At 43.9% G+C, this 24,234-nt stretch overlaps 1 protein-coding gene across 8 annotated transcripts in view; it reads left to right on the top strand.

Annotated features, from left to right (window-relative positions):
- Nucleotides 1-22,523, top strand: part of NFILZ (NFIL3 like basic leucine zipper) — a 60,914-nt gene extending 38,391 nt beyond the window's left edge. For 3 of the 8 annotated variants that reach the window (XM_037885677.1, XM_037885672.2, XM_037885674.2), the window contains exons 2-4: nucleotides 14,461-14,620; nucleotides 14,793-14,962; nucleotides 16,838-22,523. In XM_037885677.1, the coding sequence (XP_037741605.1) occupies nucleotides 16,876-17,781 (906 nt within the window). In that variant the 5' untranslated portion in view covers nucleotides 14,461-14,620; nucleotides 14,793-14,962; nucleotides 16,838-16,875 and the 3' untranslated portion in view covers nucleotides 17,782-22,523. Of the gene's footprint in view, nucleotides 1-1,990; nucleotides 2,176-7,020; nucleotides 7,373-11,590; nucleotides 14,621-14,792; nucleotides 14,963-16,461; nucleotides 16,473-16,837 lie in introns of those variants that run through there. The other 5 variants (XM_037885673.2, XM_037885675.2, XM_027824642.2 and 2 more) reach the window with 5 other exon arrangements.
- Nucleotides 22,524-24,234: the final 1,711 nt, after the last annotated feature.

Below are 24,234 nucleotides of genomic sequence, written 5' to 3'. Positions count from 1 at the left end.
CTTGGTGCTTTTCCTCTGTCTCTTTCTAGCCAATACGTACATAGCCAAACTCTGACCTCAGATACAAATTGTTAGCTCCTGTTGAAGTATTCTGAGGGCATTGAAGGTGTCTGCGGACAGATTCCCAGCCGAAGTGTTTTCAGGCTTTACTACGGGGTCAAATAATATGCATGCTCATTGTTATGTATATTGCTTTAAGTGTGCAAAAACAGAGGTTTTCTATGGCTACATCAAGAAAACACATGATGGTGTGGGATGAAATTTTTGTCAACAGGAATTCAGGACAATTGCATTATTACTCGTGAGTGGGTGCAGCTGCGAGTGAATGGTGACAGTCATCCCACACAGGTGCCGATAGAATCTTTATACAGTCCCACTCCAAACCGTCGCACACACCACTCTGTACGGTCCACACTGGTTAATTGTTTTAGGAAAGATTTTGACATTTTTATTGGGACTGTTTTTAAGCCCTCCAACAGGAAGACCAGCTGCCTATTGTAACTCGGAGCCCAAGTGTTCAAAGTTCTAAGGGAGTGATGAAAACCTTCCTCAAATAGCATCTCTGCACTTAAAAATGTCACAGCTTTATTGTATGTTCTCTCGTGTCCCATTGGGAAACCAGGAATCCCTCTTTCTTGTGATATAGAGCCTCCGTTTCTTGCCCTTCAAGGTACTGGACTTTAAAGATGTGACCTTTATAGGTATAGAAAAATGGTTATCAGTCCACATGGGAGCTTGCCGATCCTCAGCCTGAAGCCAGGTTAAACTTTTTGGAGGAATTCCACAGACTGTGGGAAGGATAAGGATTAGGGTGATCAGAGGGCAAGTGTGAAAACTCGGGACTGGGGGTTGGGGGTAATAGGTGCCTATATAAGAAAAAGCTCCCAAAATCAGGACTGTCCCGATAAAATTGGGACATCTGGTCACCCTAATAACGATACATTTCTGGCTGCTTTAAAACAAAATGGCGGCTGCCAGAAACTGCTCAGGAGTTTGGAACATTAGTGGTGAGCAGAGGGCCGATGAGTAAGATTACCCAGAGATGCATAATATGGCATCTCCATATATGATGAATAATAATAATTAATCAATAATAAAAAATAAATTAATAATAGTATAAAGTACATAAGATATTAAGCCTCAAATATCAGCATTTACTTGTTTTCCCAAAGCCACTGTTTTTCTCACAATCTTCAGCGATGTAGGCCAAAATTTTCAGAAGTGATTAGCAATTTTGGACATCTCCCTTTTGATGTGCCAAACCTGAGACACCTTCAAGGGGATTTTCAGAAAGCAATTTTTTGAAATGCAGACCCCTTTAAGATGTCTCAGGTTGGGTATCTCATAACTGGGATATCCAAAATTGTGAGTTACTTTTGAAAAAAATCTTGCCTTCATTCACAAGGGACATTTTCCAAGCAGCATGCAGTATTGCCAGCCCCAAACATTCAAAAATGTTGAATCAGGCCCTCAAAATCATGAGATAGGCTTAAAAATCTTGAGATTTAAAGAAAACCATGGTAGGGTTCTTTTCCTTTGCCTTTTGGCTTCTGTTTTTTGAGCCTTTAGCAGTCCCCATTTTCAAGCTTTTCTCTGCAACCACAAGGGCTAGAAACTTACTTTTTTAAAAAATGAAAGGCTGAGATTCCCACCTAATCATGACTCCAGCAGCCAAGGCTTTAAGGAAAACACCAAATATTATGAGACTCGTGATGAAATCATGAGCTGGCAGGCAGTTTTATCCAAGTCTCTAATACGTTTTTCTGGAGAGTTGCAAATCCACGGACATGGCTATTTGTGCTCATTATAGCTCTTGTGGTGGCATTTTTTGCTGGAGTACAAGCCTCCTGAGCAAAATCCAGTTTGGGTGGTTTACCCTTTCTGTCTCCTCCAGATTCCCCTGGCAGTTTCCATTGGCTGCTGCAATGTTCTGCTCCACTTCCTGGCCTAGGTTTCATGTAGTATTGTAGTGACGTGTACTGTTAAACTCTGGCCACATTCCACCATGGAGGTGGCTGCAGTTCAGCGGTGAGTGGAGCATTCCACATGTTCCAGGGTTCGGTAGCGAGTGGAGCGTTCTACCTTGGTTGGTCTGTCTATGGATGGGGACCTGCAAGCCCTTACCCTGGGGGAATCTTTCAGAACAAATAGCTGCCGGTAAGAAGCAAGAATCTGGTGAGTAAGCAGATTGCAGTGTGTCTATTTCCAGCCCTGCATAAGACCAAAACCACCCCTCACTCACATCTGTGCAGTAGGATTGTGTGCATGTAAATAAAGGCAGAATTTGGCTTCATGTATTGAAGTGGAAGAGTGATGCTAGGGAGTCTCTCTCTCTCTCTCTCTTCTTTTCTCTCTCTTTTCTTGCATGGTCAAACAGTTTAAATATCAGCAGAAAGCCCCACTGCTTGAGTCATGTAAACCGGTGCTGTGCAAAACTGTGGAGACTCCCAAGAGATGGAATACACGAGGAGCTGGCCTTTTCTTTCGCTGATTTCTATGCAAGCCATTAAGGGCTGGGTTTTGATCTCAGTTACACTGGTAGAAGTTTGGGACAACTCCAGTGGAGTTCCTTGGGATTTTACACCAGTGCAACCAAGATCAGCATCCGACCCTAATGCAGTGCATCATCCTCTCTTCCAATGGTTTTAAAAAGAAACAGTAAAAATCAAGTTTAGACAGGAGAGAATATTTCTAAGGCCGCTCTGTGTAAGCTGCCTGTTCAATTTCATTTCAAACACAGGAAAGCATGCAGTATAAATGTGCTGCATCATCCTAGTGCTCTGTGCAATCGTAGTGCTAAGGAACGGCCCCTGCTTTTGGGCCAGAGAACCAAGATGCAGGGTGAATTTCACCCTCAGTCTAGATCTCTTTGTTACCTACTACGTGGGTTATAGGGACTCGGTGGAAAGTAGCGGACGCGTGACTCTGTCTTACAGAATCTTCAGACGTTTCATTTATTTCCTGTGATAAAGTAGCGAAAGGGAAACCTCCGACAGAAAATCTTGATATTAACGATTAATGAATGAGAGATGTGATTGTGCTTTCCCTGGTGTGCTCTTGGCGCACACAAAGGTATGAGGGAGGATCAGAAAGTCTCTTAGACAAGCTTCTACTTATGGGTTTGCTTCTTTTAAAAGAGAAGCAAAATCCTTTAGAGACTGTACATGGCTCTGGCAAGACCTCGGTGAAAGAAAAGATGAAGGGGACAGAAAGCAATAAACGAGGCAGTGGCTGGTAAATCCGGAGACCTGGCTTCTGTTCCTAGCTTGGCCACTTAGTGGCTGCCTGACATCAGACGAGTCATTGCCACCCATATGTGCCAGAGATTCCCAATCTGCTAAGTGGGGATAACGATACAACTGATCTATGGATGAGTTAAGTGCTGCAAGGCGCTCAAGAGAGGGATCCCCTTGGTGCTTGTGATAAATTCTGGGGATGCTGATGCTGCAGACAGAAGTAATGAGGCTGGGAGATCTCTTCATCTGGTTTCCCATTTAAGCAAAAATCCTTTTTCAAAATTAGAGCCCAGGAAAAAGACACCACCACTGGGCCCGCAAAGTCCCATGGAGCTGCATTTGCTGGAAATGTACCTATTTTGTTGCTGAAAAACAGACAGAGGGTCTGATTGACCTTTCTGAGGAACATTTCACTCCTCCTCTGCACTGGTGTGACTGACTGTGCAAGGAGCAAGGGGAACAGGGAGTCGGGCCCTACGTGTCTAGAAAGCAGAGCACAACGTTCGGGCTGGGTTAAAGATTGTCCTGGAGTCTCCAGGAATTAAAGATTCATCTTTAATTAGAGAGTATGTCATGTGATGAAATCTCCAGGAAAACGTCCAACCAAAATTGGCAACCCTAGCTGGGTAGTTTGGAACAAGTGTGTGAAAAGAATATAGAGGGGTTTAGGATTATCAGCTGCCACGGAACGTTTTCATTTCCGGTAGCTGGTATTTGGTGGATTCTGGTGCATTTCTAAAGCAGAAAAATGGCTCTTTTTAACAAGATGCCACTTTATTTTCTATTTTAAAGTATTAAGAGCACCCTGGAAGTGATAGTGTAGCACGATCCAAAGAGTGGGTAAGCCCATCATTAGCAAGGAAATCACCCTCCTCCATCTTCAATTTGAAGGTGGGATTTTAACAAGGGGATCCCATGAGCCAATGAGACTCATTCTCAGGACAGATCAGAAAGTCTGTGAATCACAGTTTATCAAATCCTTTCTCTTTGTTGATTTTTCTTGATTTCTAATTACCAAGACCTGCAGTCTTTATCAGCTCCCTGAAGTCAATGGCAATCTTGCTTGTATAAGAATTAAGTCCCCAATTCTGCAGAATGTTTGAGCACTCACTTAATTTTAAGCGTGTGCTTATATCCCATTGGTTTAACCTTCTTCCAGTGTTGAGAAAAAAGTTACATTAACTGTGTCATGGGGGAAGTTTGTACCCCAAATGCATTCAGAAACCAATACTTTAATGTTTTAAGAGAAAAAAGTTTTATTTAAAATCCACTGTCATGAAAAAGTTACATTAATTGTATTGTGGGGGACTTTTGTTTCCGAAATACATTCAGAAGCTAATGTAATGTTTTGGGCAAAATTTTTTTATTTAACTAGCAAATTGAAAGAACTAGCAGGAATCTCATTCAGTATGAGCCTATATGCACTTTTCACACATCGCTGGAGTACCTTCCATCTTAGGGCGATTGTATATAGCAACCATTTTCACTGCAATGCATTATCAATTAGCATACAATTTATGTAAAAAACAACTTAGTGAGGGAGACATAGTTAACACTATTACAGTACAAAATACTCTCACTAGAAACAAACGTGTGCATAGAACTACTAAAAATACAGGGTAACAGTGGAACATGTTTGAGGTACATTTGTATCCCACATACTTTTTTGATACAGAATTTTTTTTTCATGCTAAATTAAAATTTCATTTTGCTGAACTGTGTACAGGTGCCTAGGTGACAACATCCTGAAACAGCATTGTTGGAGGGCCACTAGTTTTTGAGTTATCATAACATATATTCTCATCGGATACATTACCCCACGAATGTGGATGAGGGTGTTAATTAGGGTGACCAGATGTCCCGATTTTATAGGGACAGTCCCGATTTTGGGGTCTTTTTCCTATATAGGTTCCTATTACCCCCCCCGCCCCCCGCCCCCCGGTCCCGATTTTTCATACTTGCTGTCTGGTCACCTAGTGTTAATAGAGATGGGCTTCAGCACATGCTTATGAGCTTTGCTGAATTGGGGCCCGGCTGCAAGATAAGACCATGTACAGCCCTGAATAGCAAAGGTGTATAGACTGCCTCTCATATATTCATCTTGCTGAAGGGTCATTTTAAGAGCTGGAGCAACCCTCAGAAAATTATTTGCTTATCTTTGTGCATTGATCTTCACTTTTTAAGAATCTGCTGGGGCAACAGTTTCTACCAGATTCAGTATGAAGCAGATGGAATTTTCCGTCCGCTTGGGTATGAAGAAATGGGCACGGAGCATTCTTCAGTTCTGCATGTACTGTGTACCGTCAGGCTAAAAATGGGCATGAGTTTGCTTGACTTGGAGCAACAATGTTAGCTGAGGGGCCTGATTTTCCTCTCACACCAATATCACCCTAGTATAATCCTGCTGACCTCAATGGACTCACTCCTGATTTACATCAGTGTGAACAGAGCCTATAGTGTGCCAATTATTTTTAGTGTAGAACTGCTAAACCGTACTCCTTAATACATAAATACACGTGTAGATATTAAAGTGCTCACCGCCCTGCCATCTGCGATGCAGCCTACGGACCTGTTTTAATCTTTTATTTATTGCTTCTCTATAGGCCACAGGGCACAGCCATGATTCAGTTAAGGACTAGATCCTTCAGTCCCCTGCACACACACTTATAGTCCTTATTCACAGGTTTAAATTGTCCTGGGCTCCTCCTCTGAGTCTGGACTGTAGTGGGTCTTAAGGGCAACAGGATGTTAATGTCCACAAATATTAAGAGTGCTGTGTTTTGACTGGCTTCCCATCAAAGTTAAAAAGGAACTGCCTCACTGAAACCAATGGGTCTGAGTCTCAATTACCCTACAGTCCCTCTACATCACTACGGCAGCGTAAAGGAACTTTCAAGTGGTTTAAGTTGCATTCACGCCCTTTCAGGCCCCTTTACACTGCCAGAGCAACAGAGAAGCAGGCCCAGTGGGTGTAAATGGAAGGAGAGTTTGGCCAGTCATTACAGTCATCATCCTCCATGTCGGTTTTAGCCCCCTGGGGGCCCTAAGCAGGAATATTTTTGCCTCATCCTCCCCCAATACTAAAACAGGCAAGTTCTTATAATAAAAAGCGAATAGGCGGCCCCCTTGAGTTGCTTGGGGCCCTAAGCAATTGCTTCGTCTGCTTATGCCTCGCACTGACTCTGATTATCATCACCCCTCTGTTCTTCTGCTCTGCAAAGCTGAGGACCTGCTAAAGCCATGCCGGCAGGGGGTGGGGGTTCCCAAATTTTAGAGAACATGTCCCTGTGTGTTGGAGGATTTGGGGTCTGAATCTGTGAACCCTTACACACGTGAGACTTCATTCCCAGTTCAAGTCTGTGGTATTAATTATATGAGTTAAGACTAGTCACATCAATATAAGTTTGCAAGGTTGGTCCTCCAAAGTATTAAGCTGATAAAATGTGAATTTGATAACAGGCCTAGGAGAAATTGGATTGATCCTCCATTTAGGTCAGCAGAACATGTGAGGTTTGTTGCTGGCATTTTTCACCTTTGCAGGCTGTTCCAGCATTCCTTGCACTGTCAAACCTTCCATTGACTTCAGAGGGGAATTTTGGACACCCAAGGAATGGCCCCTGAGTGGTGAAAATCTGGGATGATGAAATGAACGGATTGACCCAGATACTTCTGTAAATTACTCTGCAGATTCATTCTGATCAGTTAGTTTGCATCTCTCAGTGACATTTATTCTCTAAAGAAAACTGGGGCGGGGGGCACAAGAGATTCTTCGCGGGGGGGTGTGTGCAAAGAACCTTTGGCCCTTTTAAAAAACAAACATACAAATATCACGTTTCACAGCAGACTTACCAGTGCCTCTTTGCCAGCATTACTTCTGCGCTGCTTCGGGTGGTGGCACTGCCTTCAGAGCTGGGTGGCTGCCGACTGGGGCGTTCATTTGTTTGCAGCACGGGAAGATTTTTAATCCCACTTCTGTCCCACCACACAATACCCACTCCCACCCGCTCTCGCATTGTTTGTTGAATTTTTATCCCGTTCCTGCTATTATGGCAGCAGGTCCTGTGGGTCCCGCGGGATCCCAGTCCCACTTCAGGGCATAGGAAGAAGAAGAAGGAACTCAAGAAGGAATAGTTAATGTGAGTGGTTAATTTATTTTTCTTTTGAAATTAGATGTTTGCAGTTTGTAATACTTCGTGTTTGCTACCTCCTAATAACCTTTTTAAATTATAAATTTAGTAATGAAAATAAATTATTCATGCCTTCTACCAACTTGCACAAAAAAAAAGTTACAGATGACAGGTAATGGGAAGGGGGGGCATGGCAGGAAACATTTGTGTACCACTGCTCTCAAAATAGTTGTTACTTCTGAAATTATTTTGATGTACACTGTACACGTACAGAGAACTCCTGGGTGTGGATATGTACAAAATATAGGGGGAAATTTTCAAACGTGGGAGTCAAAAGTTAGGAATTTAAATCCATATTTAGGCATGTAAGTAAAAGTGTTTCAGAAATGCTGAGTACCCACTACGTCCACGGACGTTAAATGGATGTGTGGGTGCTCAGCACCTGTGGAAATTAGACTATTTTAATTTAGGTGCCTAAAGGTGGATGTAGGTGACTAGATTTAGGCACCAAATTACAAAATATTTGGCCATAATTTGTACATTACTTTCACTTCAATGTTAAAGATTTCAGTCTGTCAGACAAAAGAAACAACCTGTAGGAAACAAAAGCAATCATATGGATTCAGAAAAGCCTCCACCTCAAGAATGAAATGATTATAACTGTATATTTATTACATATTTCTCATATCTGTTATTCAAAGTATTCTTATAATTAATTATTGCATTATTAGTCCAAATTCTATAGTCCGTGGAGTTACTCTGGATTTACTTTGATGAACCTGGGAACAAAGATCTGCCCCGTATTACTTGAAAAAGAAAACTTATTCGAGTCAATCATTATACCAATATCATATTCAGTATATTGTAAATCTTATTTTTAAAATATTAAAGGTCACTTCTTCACAAAAAGAAAATGCAGCGCAGATTAGACATGGGCTCTGATCTTGCTTATAAGGTATCTCCATTGACTTCATGTTTGATTTACACCAGCCTAAACTGGATCAGAAATAGGTCCTAAATCTGGTACCTATGGATTGAATCATTGACAATCATTGGGGGCCATGACAGCCGCAAGGATTTGAAAGGTATGGAAACCAAGGCGGAATGCTGAGAGCTGGTCAAAATTTTCCTTTGAAACTGGTTTGTTTTGTTTTTTTGGACAGAAAATTGGAATTTTTTTTTTGGATTTTTTTTTGCAAAAATGTCTGCTTTCTGTAGAAAAGGTTGAAAAAATGAACCCTCAAACCTCAGAAAGATTTTGGCCAAAATATTTCAGTTTGGGGGTGAAATATTTCAGTTTTCAGTATTTTGCCAAAAAGTCGACAATTTTTTGTGAAAAATTTCAGCAACCAAACCATTTCCCCCCCCCAAAAAAATTAACAGGGGAAAACCTCCATATTTTCCAACCAGTTGTAACGGTTGTACAGTGTCCCAGGGGACAGGATGGGGAATCCCCAATACTGGAGTTATCTAAAATTGGGCAGAGTGAAAGGTCTGGAGAAAACCCTATAAAATCATCCCTTGATAACTACGTGATCTAATACATTTATAGCTGAAGAGCTATACATTTCCACATTATGTAGAGAGAGATGTGTATGTAATTCACATCTATTTTAAAGGTTTGTAAATACTCCTCTCCAGGCTAACTTTCTATCATTTAGTCTATCATACCCCTTGTGAACAACCTGCATGTCTCAAGTCCTAGAAACTAATGATTGGATTTGCATCCATCATTATTAAAAATTATTTTTTCCCAATGCAACAAATATACCGAAATACTAGATTCATCATAATACAGAAAGACAACAAAGAGGGTTAGGATAAAGGGAGAGGTGGGGAGGAGATATATCTATAATCCATCATTTTTAAAACCCAAGAAGGGTCAAAATATGCTTCCGAGTCAGAATCTGCTCAAAGGGCCAGTTTTTCAAGTTTCTCAGCATTTACAGCTGGTGCCATAGTTTCAAAATCACTCAGGTCCCTGCAGTTCTCATTGTGGCGCTCAGGGCCAGATTAGCCCAGAAGCTTGGAACCCAAATGGGAGCTGGATTCTTTTGAGAATCTGGCCCTGATTGTGAGTGCTTGAGCACTTTGGCAAATCTGGCCCTATTGATAGATTTGCAACTGTGCCATGTCATGCACCAGCAATTGTTTTGTGCTCTTAAATAGAACTGTAGTAAATCCATGGCTTTGCTGGGTTACCCATAGACTCATAGATATTAAGGTCAGAAGGGACCATTATGATCATCTAGTCTGACCTCCTGCACAATGCAGGCCACAGAATCTCACCCACCCGCTCCTGCAATAAACCTCTCACCTATGTCTGAGGTACTGAAGTCCTCAACTCGTGGTTTAAAGACTTCAAGGTGCAGAGAATCCTCCAGCAAGTGTCCCATGCTCCATGCTACAGAGGAAGGCAAAAAAACTCCACGGCCTCTTCCAATCTGCCCTGGAGGAAAATTCCTTCCCAACCCCAAATACCCTGAGCATGTGGGCAAGATTCGCCAGCCAGATACACAGGAAAGAATTCTCTGTAGTAACTCAGATCCTACCCCATCTAACATCCCTTCACAGGCATTTGGGCCTATTTACAATGAATAGTTAAAGATCAATTAATTGCCAAAATCATATTATCCCATCATACCTTCTCCTCCATAAACTTGTTGAGTTTAATCTGGAAGCCAGATAGGTCTTTTGCCCCCACTGCTTCCCTTGGAAGGCTATTCCAGAACTTCACTCCTGTGATGGTTAGAAACCTTCGTCTAATTTCAAGTCTAAACTTCCCAATGGCCAGTTTATATCCATTTGTTGTTGTGTGCACATTGGTACTGAGCTTAAATAATTCCTCTTCCTCTCCGGTATTTATCCCTCTGATATATTTATAGAGAACAATCATATCTCCCCTCAACCTTCTTTTGGTTAGGCTAAACAAGCCAAGCTCCTTGAGTCTCCTTTCCTAAGGCAGGTTTTCCATTCCTCGGATCATCCTAGTAGCCCTTCTCTGTACCTGTTCAAGTTTGAATTAATTCTTCTTAAACATGGGAGACCAGAACTGCACACAGTATTCCAGGTGAGGTCTCACCAGTGCCTTGTATAACGTTACTAACACCTCCTTATCTCTACTGGAAATACCTCGCCTGATGCATCCCAAGACCGCATTAGCTTTTTAAACGGTCATATCACATTGGCGGCTCATAGTCACACTGTAGTCAACCAATACTCCAAGGTCCTTCTCCTCCTCCGTTACTTCTAATTGATGCGTCCCCAGCTTATAACTAAAATTCTTGTTATTAATCCCTAAATGCATGACCTTACACTTCTCACTATTAAATTGTTTCCTATTACTATTACTCCAGTTTACAAGGTCATCCAGATCCTCCTGTATGATATCCCGGTCCTTCTCTGAATTGGCAATACCTCCCAGCTTTGTATCATCTGCAAACTTTATTAGCACACTCCCACTTTTTGTGCCGAGGTCAGTAATAAAAAGATTAAATAAAATTGGTCCCAAAACGGATCCCTGAGGAACTCCACCGGTAACCTCCCTCCAGTCTGACAGTTCACCTTTCAGTAGGACCCACTGTAGTCTCCCTTTTAACCAATTCCTTATCCACCTTTCAATTTTCATATTGATCCCCATCTTTTCCAATTTAACTAATAATTCCCCATGTGGCACCGTATCAAATGCCTTACTGAAATCTAGGTAAATTAGATCCACTGCGTTTCCTTTGTCTAAAAAATCTGTTACTTTCTCAAAGAAGGAGATCAGGTTGGTTTGTCACGATCTACCTTTTGTAAAACCATGTTGTATTTTGTCCCATTTATAATTGACCTCAACATCCTTAACTACTTTCTCCTTCAAAATTTTTTTCCAAGACCTTGCATACTACAGATGTCAAACTAACAGGCCTGTAGTTACCCGGATCACTTTTTTTTCCTTTCTTAAAAATAGGAACTATGTTAGCAATTCTCCAGTCATACGGTACAACCCCTGGGCTTGCAATTTCATGTGCCACTTCCTTTAATGTTCTTGGATGAAGATTATCTGGGCCCCCCGATTTAGTCCCATTAAGCTGTTCGAGTTTCGCTTCTACCTCAGATATGGTAATATCTACCTCCATATCCTCATTCCCATTTGTCATGCTACCATTATCCCTAAGATCCTCATTAGCTTTATTAAAGACTGAGGCAAAGTATTTGTTTAGATATTGGGCCATGCCTAGATTATCCTTAACCTCCACTCCATCCTCAGTGTTTAGCGGTCCCACTTCTTCTTTCTTTGTTTTCTTCTTATTTATATGGCTATAGATAGTTTCTGAGTTAATTTTGCTTTGAGTTTTGGGTTCATTGGAACCTCAAAGTGATGTTCACCGACAGGGAAGCTTGTGGAAATAGAAACCAAAGGAGAAGTTCTCCTGAAGCCCCCTGAATGTAAACCACTGACCCTACTTTGCTTTACTCCCAGCTGTCTGCTCTCACCAACAATTAATTTTAAAAAAGCGTGTTCCTCAATAGCGTCTGGTAACCACTGCATTAATACAAACATAACATGCGCAGGAATCTGAGTAATTAGAACTTGGTCACCTTTTGCCTTAAATAGGTCGAAGGTTTTAGCACGTGATCTGAAATATTACCAAACCACAGATTGCGTTTTCTGTTACTAAGAAAGTTAATACATTGCAGGGTAGAATGAAACTGTATTGACTAATAACCTGCTCATAACACGGGGTCTGTGTGTGCATCGGTTAATTGAACTTCTGCAGAGGTTTTCTGTTGTGAACATATACTGTGCTCACTGTGGGCAGATAATGATCTCATTGAACTAGTGGAAATCCAGAGTAACTTCACTGGGCCAGATTCTAATCTCACTTGGCACTACTGTAATTCTGGAGTAACAACGGGGTGAATTCTGATCTCAGTTACACCAGCAGGCGTAATGCCAATAACATCAGTGGGTCAAATTCTGTGCTGATTTAAAATCTTCTGCCTCCCTAGTGGGCCAGATTCTGCTCTCGGTTTCACAAGTGTAAAACTGGAGTAACTCCAGTTATTTCAGCGGGCTTTCTCCGGATTGACACTCGTGTCTGTGAGATTGGAACGTGGCCTATCATCCACTCTTGAAATCACAATATGGCCCATGGATGGCACTTCACTTTGTCCTCTAATTTATTTGGAAGTGTATTTAAAAATGAAGTATTTTGTATCACTTTTAACTTCTGAGGGGGGCGGTGTGTATGTGTGTGTGCGTATCGGTGTCTGTGTGGGGCAGTGAAGTAACACAGCTACGTGCACAAACACACACACACACAAACACCCCTCAAATTACCCTGAGCTAAGCTTATACATAATCAAAAGTAGATTTTCACTTCAGAAAACAAACAACCAAACACCTCGCACACTAAAAAGAAATCCAGATACCGCTTGAGGAAAGAGTTAAGGGGGAAAAGGGAAGATGGGTCTGAACTCTAAGACCAGTTTACATTGCTGGAGACATTTAAAGGGATCTTAGTTGTAAATGAGAATCTCTCATGCAGTGTAAAGTGGCTGCATAGAAATGAGTTCAAACATAATTTACACCCATTTGTAGAGTGGTATAAAGGGGTCTGAGTGTAAATGTAAATCAGCCCCTCCCCCTCTCCCCCCAAACAAGGTCCTGGATATTCACATCCATATTTTTGGATTGGTCCATTATAGATTCTAGGGACCAACTGTAAAATTTGGATCTGGAGTCAGAGCTCCTCAGAGTTCAGGATTTTCCTCCTCCATGCACAGAAATACGATTAGCTAGTTGCCTTATAGATGCTGTAAGGGTGTAACTTTTGCACAGAATCTAACAAATTTATTTGAGCATAAGCTTTCGTGAGCTACAGCATCCGATGAAGTGAGCTGTAGCTCACGAAAGCTTATGCTCAAATAAATTTGTTAGTCTCTAAGGTGCCACAAGTCCTCCTTTTCTTTTTGCGAATACAGACTAACACGGCTGCTACTCTGAAACCTGGCATAGATTCTGTATATCGTAACACTAGGAAGAGGAAGCTATTAGGGACAAATGGTGATTTCCTTCTGCCTACACTGACTCCGGACATGAGCAGCACCAAAAGAATGTCTCATTCCAGAAAGGAGCAGTTTCTGGAGGGTGGAGTATTAACAAAAATAACAGCATGAGTGCAAATGAGAGGACGAGAGATGGGGGTGTCACCTTTCTCAGAAGCATCTGGCCCTGCCCTCTCCCAGAGATGGTATACTGGACTAGAAGGAGCTGTGTTCTGAGCTGGGATGGCAGCTCCTACTCTGAGAGCAGAATCTGGTCAGGAGCCATGCCGGACTTCGAGCTGGAGAGCAACTTATTTGATGCCAGTGCACCCTGGGAAATGCTGGTTGCATTAAATGCATGACCACAACTAATCTATTGTTCTTGCTGATATTAAGCTGTTTCCATTTGCCTTTGTGGACGCTGATTGCGCGATACATAGGGATCTGTGGGTGATGGGGGTCAGTGCTGCTAAGAAGATGTCACCAGAGACAAATAACACCTGGGTAGATCTGAAGCGTTGCTGGCTGGAGATATAAATAACAGGTGGAGTTTAGGTTCTGTGGGTACAAGATGGAAACTCTCATATTTCTGGCCCAGCAGAGACTTCTTCCTTAACTATCAAGGGCCAGATCTTGCCTCAGATTAGAACTTCCAATGACTGCCTCTTCTGACTATACCAGACCTAGCCCCACCTCTAGGCTACTGCTACAGGATTCCCTCTCTCTAGTCCAATTCCTACGCCCCGCTGATCCACATTCAGCTCCCATCTCGAACTCTGTCTTGCTTCTCCCCATGCCACCTGCCGTATTCCAAATAGTGGCGAGGTGGAATCTCAGGCAAGCTCCCACCTCAGAGCAAACCAATTCAGGATTGAAAGGGTTAAGCAAACCTGCTGGAATATACATGTTTCAGGGTCAGTTCATGTTTCAGGGGTCAGGAGGGGTTGTTTGTTATTCTTTCTGGCCTGGCTCCCTTGGCCTGGCTGGGGATCAGACTCACTCTGAATGCCTGGGCTCCACCGGACAACTGGATTTTGTTATGACCATCCAAATTCTTTTCACAGGGCCCCTTTATGCCAGGCAACTGGACTGAAAATGATGGAGAGAAAGCAATCTCCTCTCACCCATGCAGGGGATGGGGCTGCACAGTGAAAAAGCCATGTGGTGATCTTTGACTCATTTAACAAAAGGAATCCCGTCATATACAACGCCCCATAATTCCTGGTAAGTGATTAAGCCCTGAAACAGAGCGTTTCTGCCTTGTGATGCTGTCAGAAACCACAAGTGTCCTCAGCTCAAGTCTCCCTTTGATGCTTTGAGATCAAAAGTAGTTTTGATCCAGAGGTTCCCCAAACATATTCAGGGTGAAATAGGTTCTTGTGCTTTGCTTTTTCAGTTGCCAACACGATCCACTGTGATGCTGTAATTACGGCCAGAGAGTTTATGACAGATTCTACCACCTATACCAGTGCGGAACTCCACCACTGCCCACCTGTAGTCCATGGGCAGGAACAACAACTGTAGCCAAGCCCCTCCACACCACTCCCAGAGAACACCCTGAGTGAGGTATTGTTTCTGGGACCAGGGATCTTTGATGTATTTTGAGAAGCACATAGGACATTTTCGGACTCTTTTTAAAGAATAATAAATAAATAGGGTGACCAGATAGCAATGGTGAAAAAACGGGACAGGCGGTGGGGGGTAATAGGTGCCTATATAAGAAAAAGTCCCCAAAAACGGGACTGTCCCTTTAAAAACGGGACATCTGGTCACCCTAATAATAAATAATAACTACATGTTGCCCCTATTCTGGCCACCCCCTTGATGGCCACATGCAGGGAGCTAGAGCTGATTGCAAATTTTCGATTGAAACTTTTCCTTTTGGGAGGGAAACCACGGTGTCAAACAAACGTTTTCTGCAGACAGTGTCTGCTTTCCTCCCAAAATTTCAGTCTCTCATTTGAAAACAGGAAGCCCCAAACCTGACAATTTTCCACTGAACACTGATTTTGGGGGGCTGGTGGTCCAAAGTTTTTGGCAGTTTTCAGCTGAAAACGTATTTTTCCAATGAAAAATCAAAGTTTCCCCCTGAAAATTTCAATGAAAAAAATTTCCCCCCAGCTCCACCCAGGAATCCTTATGGAGCTGTGTCCCATGACTTACATAAGCACTTTACAATTGCACAAAGGGGAAGGGAAGAAGCGTCCAAATGTTATAAAATTTCCAAGATTCAGCTCTGATTAATAAGAGTCCAATAAAGCATGCTACTTAAAGGATTATTATTATTAGTTATTACTAACAGATGGAGCTATAAAACACAGTTATAAAACACATACCATGCAGATGCTGACGTGCCAATTTAAGCTATGATGTTGAGTGTGATAAAGCACATTAAGAATCCCTTTATAATTTAACAAATAAGAATTGATTAGTAAGTAAAATAATTAATGAGTTTATACAGTTGTAGATGCCTGAAGCTCTCAGAACCAAATTTTCAAAATTGGCTCCTAAAGTAGGAGACTTTCCCCAGGGGATAGGATTAGTTGGTGTTGGTCCTGCTTTGAGCAGGGGGTTGGAGTAGATGTCCTCCTGAGTTCCCTTTCGATCCTGATCTTCTATGATTCTATGACACCAAACTGCAAATCAGGTGATTGAGGTGCAAGTCCTGCCTCTCCCATTAACCTGCTACGTGACTTTTGACACATCTTTTCTCTTCCCTGTGTCTCCCCTAGATGTAAAATGTGCATGATGCTACTTATCTCCTTCGTCAAGCGCTTTGAAATTGGAGGAGGATAAGCGCTAGCAGAGCTGTCCTTTCATTGTTAAAGTTGCACCAGCAAAATGTACACAACCACTTGTTGCCTGTTGCAGCTGCATGGCTATTGTGTTTCAGTGTAGACACTCACTGCAGCAATGGAATGGGTCCTCCTGTCACTGTAGTTAATCCAACTCCCCAAGAGGCAGTAGCTAGGTCGAAAGAAGAATTCTTCCGTTGACCTACCGCTGTCTACACTGGGGGTTAGATCAGCTTAACTAGGTCCCTGAGGGGTGTGGATTTTTCACACCCCTGAGTGATGTAGTCGGCTCGACCTGACTTTTTAGTGTCGATTTGGCCTGCATTCCCGCCCCTTGCTCAAGCACACAGACATTCACCCATTTGGCAGGCACAAGTGGGGATTGTGCGACCCATGTTGTGCAGACAACCATTTGAAAATCTGGCTCCAAAAGTGGCGAGGAGAATAGATGTAATTGTGAGCAAAGACCATCTTTTGGTTCTATGTTTGTACCGCACCTTGCACAGTGGGGCCTGGACGAACGGTTGCGGTTCCTAGGCCCTACAGCACTACCCCAAAAAAATGAATAATTGCATGCATGAATGAACATGAATAATAATTAGGTGGTCACAGTTTTATAATGGATACTTGAATTTCACCTTCCAAGGTTCCCAGCAGCAGCATACTGTGGCAGTGTCTGACGCCATGGAAAGCTTCATGGCACCGCTGAGCACCCTCAGTGGGCTGGGGCTTCAGCAGGGCAAGAATAAGCTGCTACGCAGCAAGACGAGCGGGCCCTCGCGGCGCAAGCGGGAGTTCATGCCCGACGAGAAGAAGGACACTATGTACTGGGAGAAGAGACGCAAGAACAACGAGGCGGCCAAACGCTCCCGGGAAAAGAGACGACTCAATGACTTTGCCATGGAGAGCCAGTTGTCGGCTCTCAGTGAAGAGAACGCCCTCCTCAGGGCCGAGCTACTGGCCTTGAAGCTGCACTTTGGTCTCATCAGCCCGGATGTCTACGCCCACCAGGTCAGCTCCATCCAGGATTTCCTGGGGATTTATGTCAGAGGGCACAAAGCAGCCGCCCCTTTCCTCGAGGTGGAGCCCCTGACCCGGGACGGCTGCTTCAGGACAAACGGCATTGTGCCTCACAGGGTGGAGCCCACTGAGTTTGCTTACAAAGGCCTCTCCCCGCCCAGAAATCTCCAGAGCTCTGACCCAAAGCAGACCCCACTGGGCACCCAGTATGATCTGAACCCTCACCAGCCAAAGAGGCTCGAATCAGCCTTCAGATCCACCCTCTGCCCCCCTTACCGCAATTACCACTTTCTGGAGAAATACACTTGCCGGTTCCCTTTGCTGGACAATGCCCATTTCTTGGCCACTTCTCCCAGCATGGCTGAGGCAGGGCAGCCAGGTGCCAAAAGCACCTTAGATGAAGATGATGAGCAGCAAGTGCCCAAAATATCCCCTCTTCCCCATGGCAGCCAGCTGTGCCCTGCAGAGGACCCTTCTAGGGGCCGGAGCTATTCTGCCCTGCCTCACAAACTCAGAATTAAGACTAAAGCCCTCAGCAGCTGGGAGGAGAGCGGCTCCGACTCCCGTTGAGATTGCAGAGAAGACCCCCCTCCACTATGGGCTGGGAAGAAGGGAGCGAGTGGGGGATAATTATCTTATGCACTGAAGAGGGAAAGTAGTTTGTTTTGCGTTGAACACGTGAGATATGGGTGCGAGCAGGGCCTGACGGGGGCTGGTATGTGTCTGGTGTGGTAGTACTTCCCCCAAAACTCCACATGCCATGTTCCAGTGAGACCCACAGAATCGCTCTGTGTACGACAGGGGGCGTAGGGTTTCACTCTGTTGCTTTGCTCATGCCTGGAGCCAAAAGGCAGGGCCTGGGGTAGGCGGGGGAGAGGAGGGCTGAGGCTGGGGAAGGCTGAGGTTACGGGCATGGTGAGCAACGTCTGATCCTCCGGAAGCACTACACCCCTACTACAGTCGCTCGGTGTAGCAGCCATTTTCACTCCTCTTGCTTCATGGCCACTTTCTTCCCCGCAGGATGGGGCTATTAAAGCTTTATTCATGTTTCCTGTTTGAAACAGCAAATGAACAGAGACAGCATCAACGATGCCGACCTCAACATGCCTGGTGCAGGCTCAGGACACATGTGGGCGTCAGAGAGAGGTAGCGGACTATCTAAGATGCATGCTATTCAATCACGTTTCATCTGTAGTCCCATTATCCTTGCAGTCCTCTAACTAGTGGGGCTATTTGTGTGTGTGAGGGTGGGAACTGGGATCGCAAACCAGTTGGGTGAGAAGAAACCAGTTGGGTGGTTTGTATTGAACGGATTCAATTATCCTTTAAGCCATTCCTTAATGGCTCAGACTCTGTCTTACCTTGAATACCTTCAGTGCTCATGATTCCAGAGCTCCCCAATCTAGCCACATTAGAACATGCTTCTGCTGTAATTTGCAGAGCAGTTACCCAGTTTCTGAGCTTAGTTACTCTGAAAGTAAATGTGGAATCACATCAGAGAGCTGGCTTCCCAGTGGATTTACACAGGGGTAAAACAAGAGCAGAATCTAGCCCACTGTATTTCCCAGGAATCATCAAATCTCTTCCTATGGAATATGTCCATTTCTCTTAACCAGCATGGCCTAGTAGAAAACATTTCCTTTTTCTTTACATCATTTGTTTGGGAGGAGGCAAAAATATTTTTTTTTAATTTGTAATTGAGAATTCTATCACAAAATATCTGTGTTTTGTTCATCATTTAACTCCCTTTTATAAGTAAGAAATTTTTGAAAAAAGACTTTTTTAAAATTGTGCAATAATTTTAAAAAAAACCCACCATGTGACTAAGTAGACCAAAAACATTTCTCATTTGAACCTATCTTATTCTGAAAATGGTACCGAAGCCAAAATCCCCCCTGAGCAAAGGCACATCAGGTTTCGTGGCCAGCGATACACCAGGGAGCGATATGGCCTGTACCACATCTGACCAAGCTGGAGGTGGCATTCGAGCAGGAGAGCAAGTGGGGCTCAAACCAACAACCTATATGATGGCTAGTGAGAGCCTGAATAACCCAGCCACTGCAGATCCTCGAAAGGGCTACATGAAAATGTGAATTAAAAATTTCACCAAAAACGTCAATAAAATGAGAAATATATAACAGGGTTAGATTCCGCCCCCTCCTTTTTTGGGGGGGGGCAGCTTTAAATGAAAATTAAAAATCTGGACTGGGATCACCAAAGCTACCTCAGGGATTTGGCCCCACCACGTGTCAGCAATAATGGTGGCAACAGAAGATGGCTGCTGGGGCACTGTTATGGAACAACTAGGGCTGGCTGAAATTTTTCTTTTGCGGTAGAAAATGGGGTTTTCAGCTACATGATTTTTTTTAATGAAAATTTTCCTGTAGAAAATTTCAGTTTTCCATTGAAAAAACCATATGCACAAAAACTGAAATATTTCAATTTGGAAACAATGCTGCAGTTCCTCATGAGAGTCAAGTGTCAGGGGGGTAGCCGTGTTAGTCTGGATCTGTAAAAGCAGCAAAGAGTCCGGTGGCACCTTATAGACTAACAGACGTATTGGAGCATAAGCTTTCATGGGTGAATATCACTTTGTCAGATGCATGATACATGCATCCGATGAAGTGGGTATTCACCCACAAAAGCTTATGCTCCAATACGTCTCATAAGAGTGATAGTTTGGTTTCCTCATGCCCCTATTCTCCTCGGTGAGCTGGGCTCCCCAGCCAGACTACATCTCCCAGGATGCACCCTGACCATAGACTCCCGTGAGGTAGGGCCGCCCTTCTCCAAGAAGGGAGACCATGGTGCATCATGGGAAATGTAGCTCACCCAGGGTAGTTCACCTCAAGATTCTGCACCTGGCACATTTTGGGGCACTCTGGAAGAGCGAAGGATAATAGTATTAGTGGCTTTGGCCCTTTGGGTCTGTTCCTGGACAGAACGTGGCAGTGCAAAGGCCCTGCAAATATGGAACAAAACAACTTCTTGGAGGGAGCAGACTCTCTGAACAAGAAGAGGCCATGCAGAACACGCTGTTCCTGCTCCTTTAGAGGGTTGCCAGAGAGGGGTGTACAGTGTTTATGTAGTGGCTGCTCTGTTGGCCAACAGCAGGGACTGAATTGAGAATCTCCAGAGCTGAAACCCTGAGTTTCTACAGCTTAAACTAAGGAGCCAGGATTGCTAGGGGAGAGCTGGAATAGACCCACATTCTCTGTGGATCAGGCAGCCGGTGGGACACACTGGCCAGTGAGTTACTCTTACATTAAGGGAGCACAGAGAAAGGAAAGACTTGTTTCTGAGCAACAGCTGGGGAAAGTGTTTCATGACAGAAGTTTGTGATTTGCGCTAGCAGTGTCCAAAGCTAGCGGCCTCGTGGCATCCCTTCTGTCTCAGGGACAGAGCTGCTCAAATTATTCACTGGGAATAAGTTATCTGATGACTGTAGCCCTTTTCTGTTCATGAACTAAGCCTGATTTCTAAACCTCCTGGTGCTCCTGCGGGAATAGGCCCCCCAGCATCAGGAAGCGGTTAGTAGCTGCAACTGAGCCCTTGGAATCGAACACGGCCAAGATAACTCTAACATGTTCTCTATCATCATGTTTCAAGGGCATACGCAGGTCATCACCATCTCTGGGAGAATGCTCCCCACAAGGGTACAGCACAATTGGGTGCTTATGGGTGTGGCTGGGTTTCTGCAAAGCACTTGGTTCTGGTCACTGTTGGAAGCAGGGTACCAAGTGGAAGGGCCATCCAGATGTTCCTACGGTATGTGACTTTGTGCTGTGTTCATTGAACCCCAAAGCAGAGGCTCCCAGTAGCACAGGTTCACAAACACAGCAGAGGAAGAACTGCGTTGAAATGGAGAGGTAACTACAGGACACTAGACCCAGGGGCACAGTGACATCCCTACGCTGGTCAATCATAGCACTCCTGGAAGAATCTGCTTGGTGGAGATGGGCCTTAATTCAGAGTTTGATCTCTAGGTAGTGGCAGGGGAATTACATGGTACTATAAACAGACATGGCAATTGCACCTGGAGATGCTTGGTGCCACTGTGCAATGATCTGTAAAGAAGCTAGAGGTGGAAAAGACTCGTTAGGTCTTCAAGTCCATCCCTGCTAACGCAGAATTGTCCACTCCAATGTATTCTTGAGTGTAGTGTACAGACTTTAAATGTTCCAGGCGATGGGGTTCCCCTCCCTTCCCTTGGGAGACTATTCTGCCGTCTAACAGATGTTGCCATTAGGAAATGTGTGCTGATTTCCCACCCTAAATTTTCCTTCGCTTAATTGCATCTTGTAGTACCTGGCTAGACCCTATGGCTGAGCTCAAAGAATTCCTCTCCCTCTGTAGTAGGTACATGCTTCAAATACTGTACATAGTTATCAGGGTCTTTCCTTGGCCATTCCTTAGATAAGTCACACACACTTAGTTATGTTCAACTTTCATCCTTCCCTAACACCCTTAAATCACTGTTGCTCTTCTATGAGTTTGTTCAAGATCTATCTATTCCATGCTCTGAGCACCTCAGTTAAGGAGCTGCATAATGTCTGTCTCCAAACTTAAAGTCAGACATGAGCTCAAGCCACGAATTATGGTTCTAGTTCCAGATCCAGATTTGGAAGTTCAGGGGATGCCTGGCCCGGGGTTCTGATTCTGACTGTTTTAAAGACAGAAGGAGGCCATTCACAAAATGTGGATCTGGCTCAAGAATTAGATTTCAAACACCCACTAACAACGGGGAGCGTGCACCCAGGATTTGTTTCCTTGGTTTAGCCTCAGACCCCTTCCCCACCTCCCCCATTAGTAGGGTGCCAGTGACACACAATGTGTTTTACCTTACTACTCAATGAACAGAGCCCTGCGGAATATGTTGTGATAGCAGCAAATACGCACAGGGCTGATGCAAAGTGTTAGCCAAAGATGCTTCTTGGCTGTATCTTGCTGCAACATCTGTATCTAACTTTTGAGCATTACCCCACCTGCTTCCCTTCTATTTTTGTTCTTTATTTGTCACATTGATGTTTTCATTTAAGTCTCAGGCTTTTCAGGTCACGGACTGTATCTGGGTTATTTGTCTGGAATGCAGCTAGAGCTCTGTGGGTGCTGCATACATAAATGACAAGACAACGTAAAAGGACAAAGAAAGCCACCTGACTACAGAAATAATAGTCCCCATCTCCTCCTTAAGCTCGTTTGGGAAAGAATGCCCTTAATGTGAAGAGAACCACTGTATTTATGAAGATCTGCACTCCGTATTGTAGAGCTGGGTCCAGATGTTGTGCCTAATAAAATCTTCATTCTTGCCAGAAAGGTGTTAAGTGTATTTGATTGTCTGTCGGGAGTTGTAACTAATCCAAACTTTTCAAATCAGGGATGGCTGGAATAATAAATATACCTATTGAGGTGTGGTTGTGCGGTGGGTAACCAGAGAAATATAGGACTGAAAGTGACCTTGAGAGGGCATCAAGTAGAACCCTATGCATTGAGCCAGGATCAAGTAAACTTAGACCAGTCCTGACAGGTGTTTGTCCAACCTGCTCTTAAAAACCTCCAGTGATGAGGATTCCACAAACTCCCTTGGAAGCCTGGTCCAGACAGCTTAACTACCCTGAGACTTAGAAAGTTTTTCCTAACATCTAACCTAAATCTCCTCGCTGCAGATTAAGCCCAGTGCTTCTTGTCCTGCCTTCAGTGGCCATGGAGAACAATTGATCAACATCCTCTCTATAACAGCCCTTAACACTGAAGACTGTTGTCAGGTCACCCCTCAATCTTCTTTTCTCAAGACTAAACATGTCTAGTTTTTTGAACCTTTCCTCGGAGGTTGGGTTTTCTAAACCTTTTAGCATTTTTCTTGCTCGCCTCTGGACTCTCCAATTTGTCCAGATTGTTCCTAAAGTGTGGTGCCCAGAATTGGACGCGGTACTCCAGCTGAGGCCTGACCAGTGGTGCCCAGAATTGGACGCTGTACTCCAGCTGAGGCCTGACCAGTGGTGCCCAGAATTGGACGCTGTACTCCAGCTGAGGCCTGACCAGTGGTGCCCAGAATTGGACGCGGTACTCCAGCTGAGGCCTGACCAGTGGTGCCCAGAATTGGACGCGGTACTCCAGCTGAGGCCTGACCAGTGGTGCCCAGAATTGGACGCGGTACTCCAGCTGAGGCCTGACCAGTGGTGCCCAGAATTGGACGCGGTACTCCAGCTGAGGCCTGACCAGTGCTGAGGAGAGCAGTACAATTACTGCCTGAGTCTGCCATACAAGACTCCTGTTCATACACCCCAGTGTGCCTTTTTCACAACGGCATCACACTGTTGACTCATATTAACCCTGTGATCTGCTATAACTCTCAGATCCTTTTCTGCCGTACTACCACCTCTTCTGTTTCTATTATTCTCCACTTTGCAGATGTGCATTAGATTGTTCCTTCCAAAGTGTAAAACTTTGCCCTTATCTTTACTGAATTTCATCTTGTTGATTTCAGACCAATTCTCTAATTTATAAAGGTAATTTTGTATCCTAATCCTCTCCTCCAAAGTGCATGAAACCCCTCCCAGCTTGCAAATGTTATGAGCATACTCTCCACTGCATTATCAAAGCCATTAATGAAAATATTGAATATCACCAGACCCAGGACTGACCCCTGTGTGGCCCACTTCAGACACCCTCCCAGTCTGACAGCAAACCATCGATAAGTACTCTTTGAGTGTGGTCTTTCAACCAGTTGTACACGCACCTTATAATAATTTCACCCAGACCACATTTTCCTAGTTTGCTTATGAGAATATCATGTGGGACTGTGTGAAAAGCCTGACTGAAATCAAAATATACCACATCTACTGCTTTCACCCTTATCCACTAAACCTGTCAAGGAGATCAGGTTGGTTTGGCATGATTTGTTCTTGATAAATCTATGCTGGTTATTCCTTCTAACCCTATTATTCTCTAGGTGCTTACAAATCGATTGTTTAATAATTTGTTCCAGTTTCCTTCCAGAGATCAAAGTTAGGCTGATTGGTC

This window comes from Chelonia mydas, chromosome 25 (assembly GCF_015237465.2).
Source record: "Chelonia mydas isolate rCheMyd1 chromosome 25, rCheMyd1.pri.v2, whole genome shotgun sequence".
NCBI lineage: Eukaryota > Metazoa > Chordata > Testudines > Cheloniidae > Chelonia > Chelonia mydas.
This window is presented reverse-complemented; position numbering and strand designations above follow the sequence as displayed.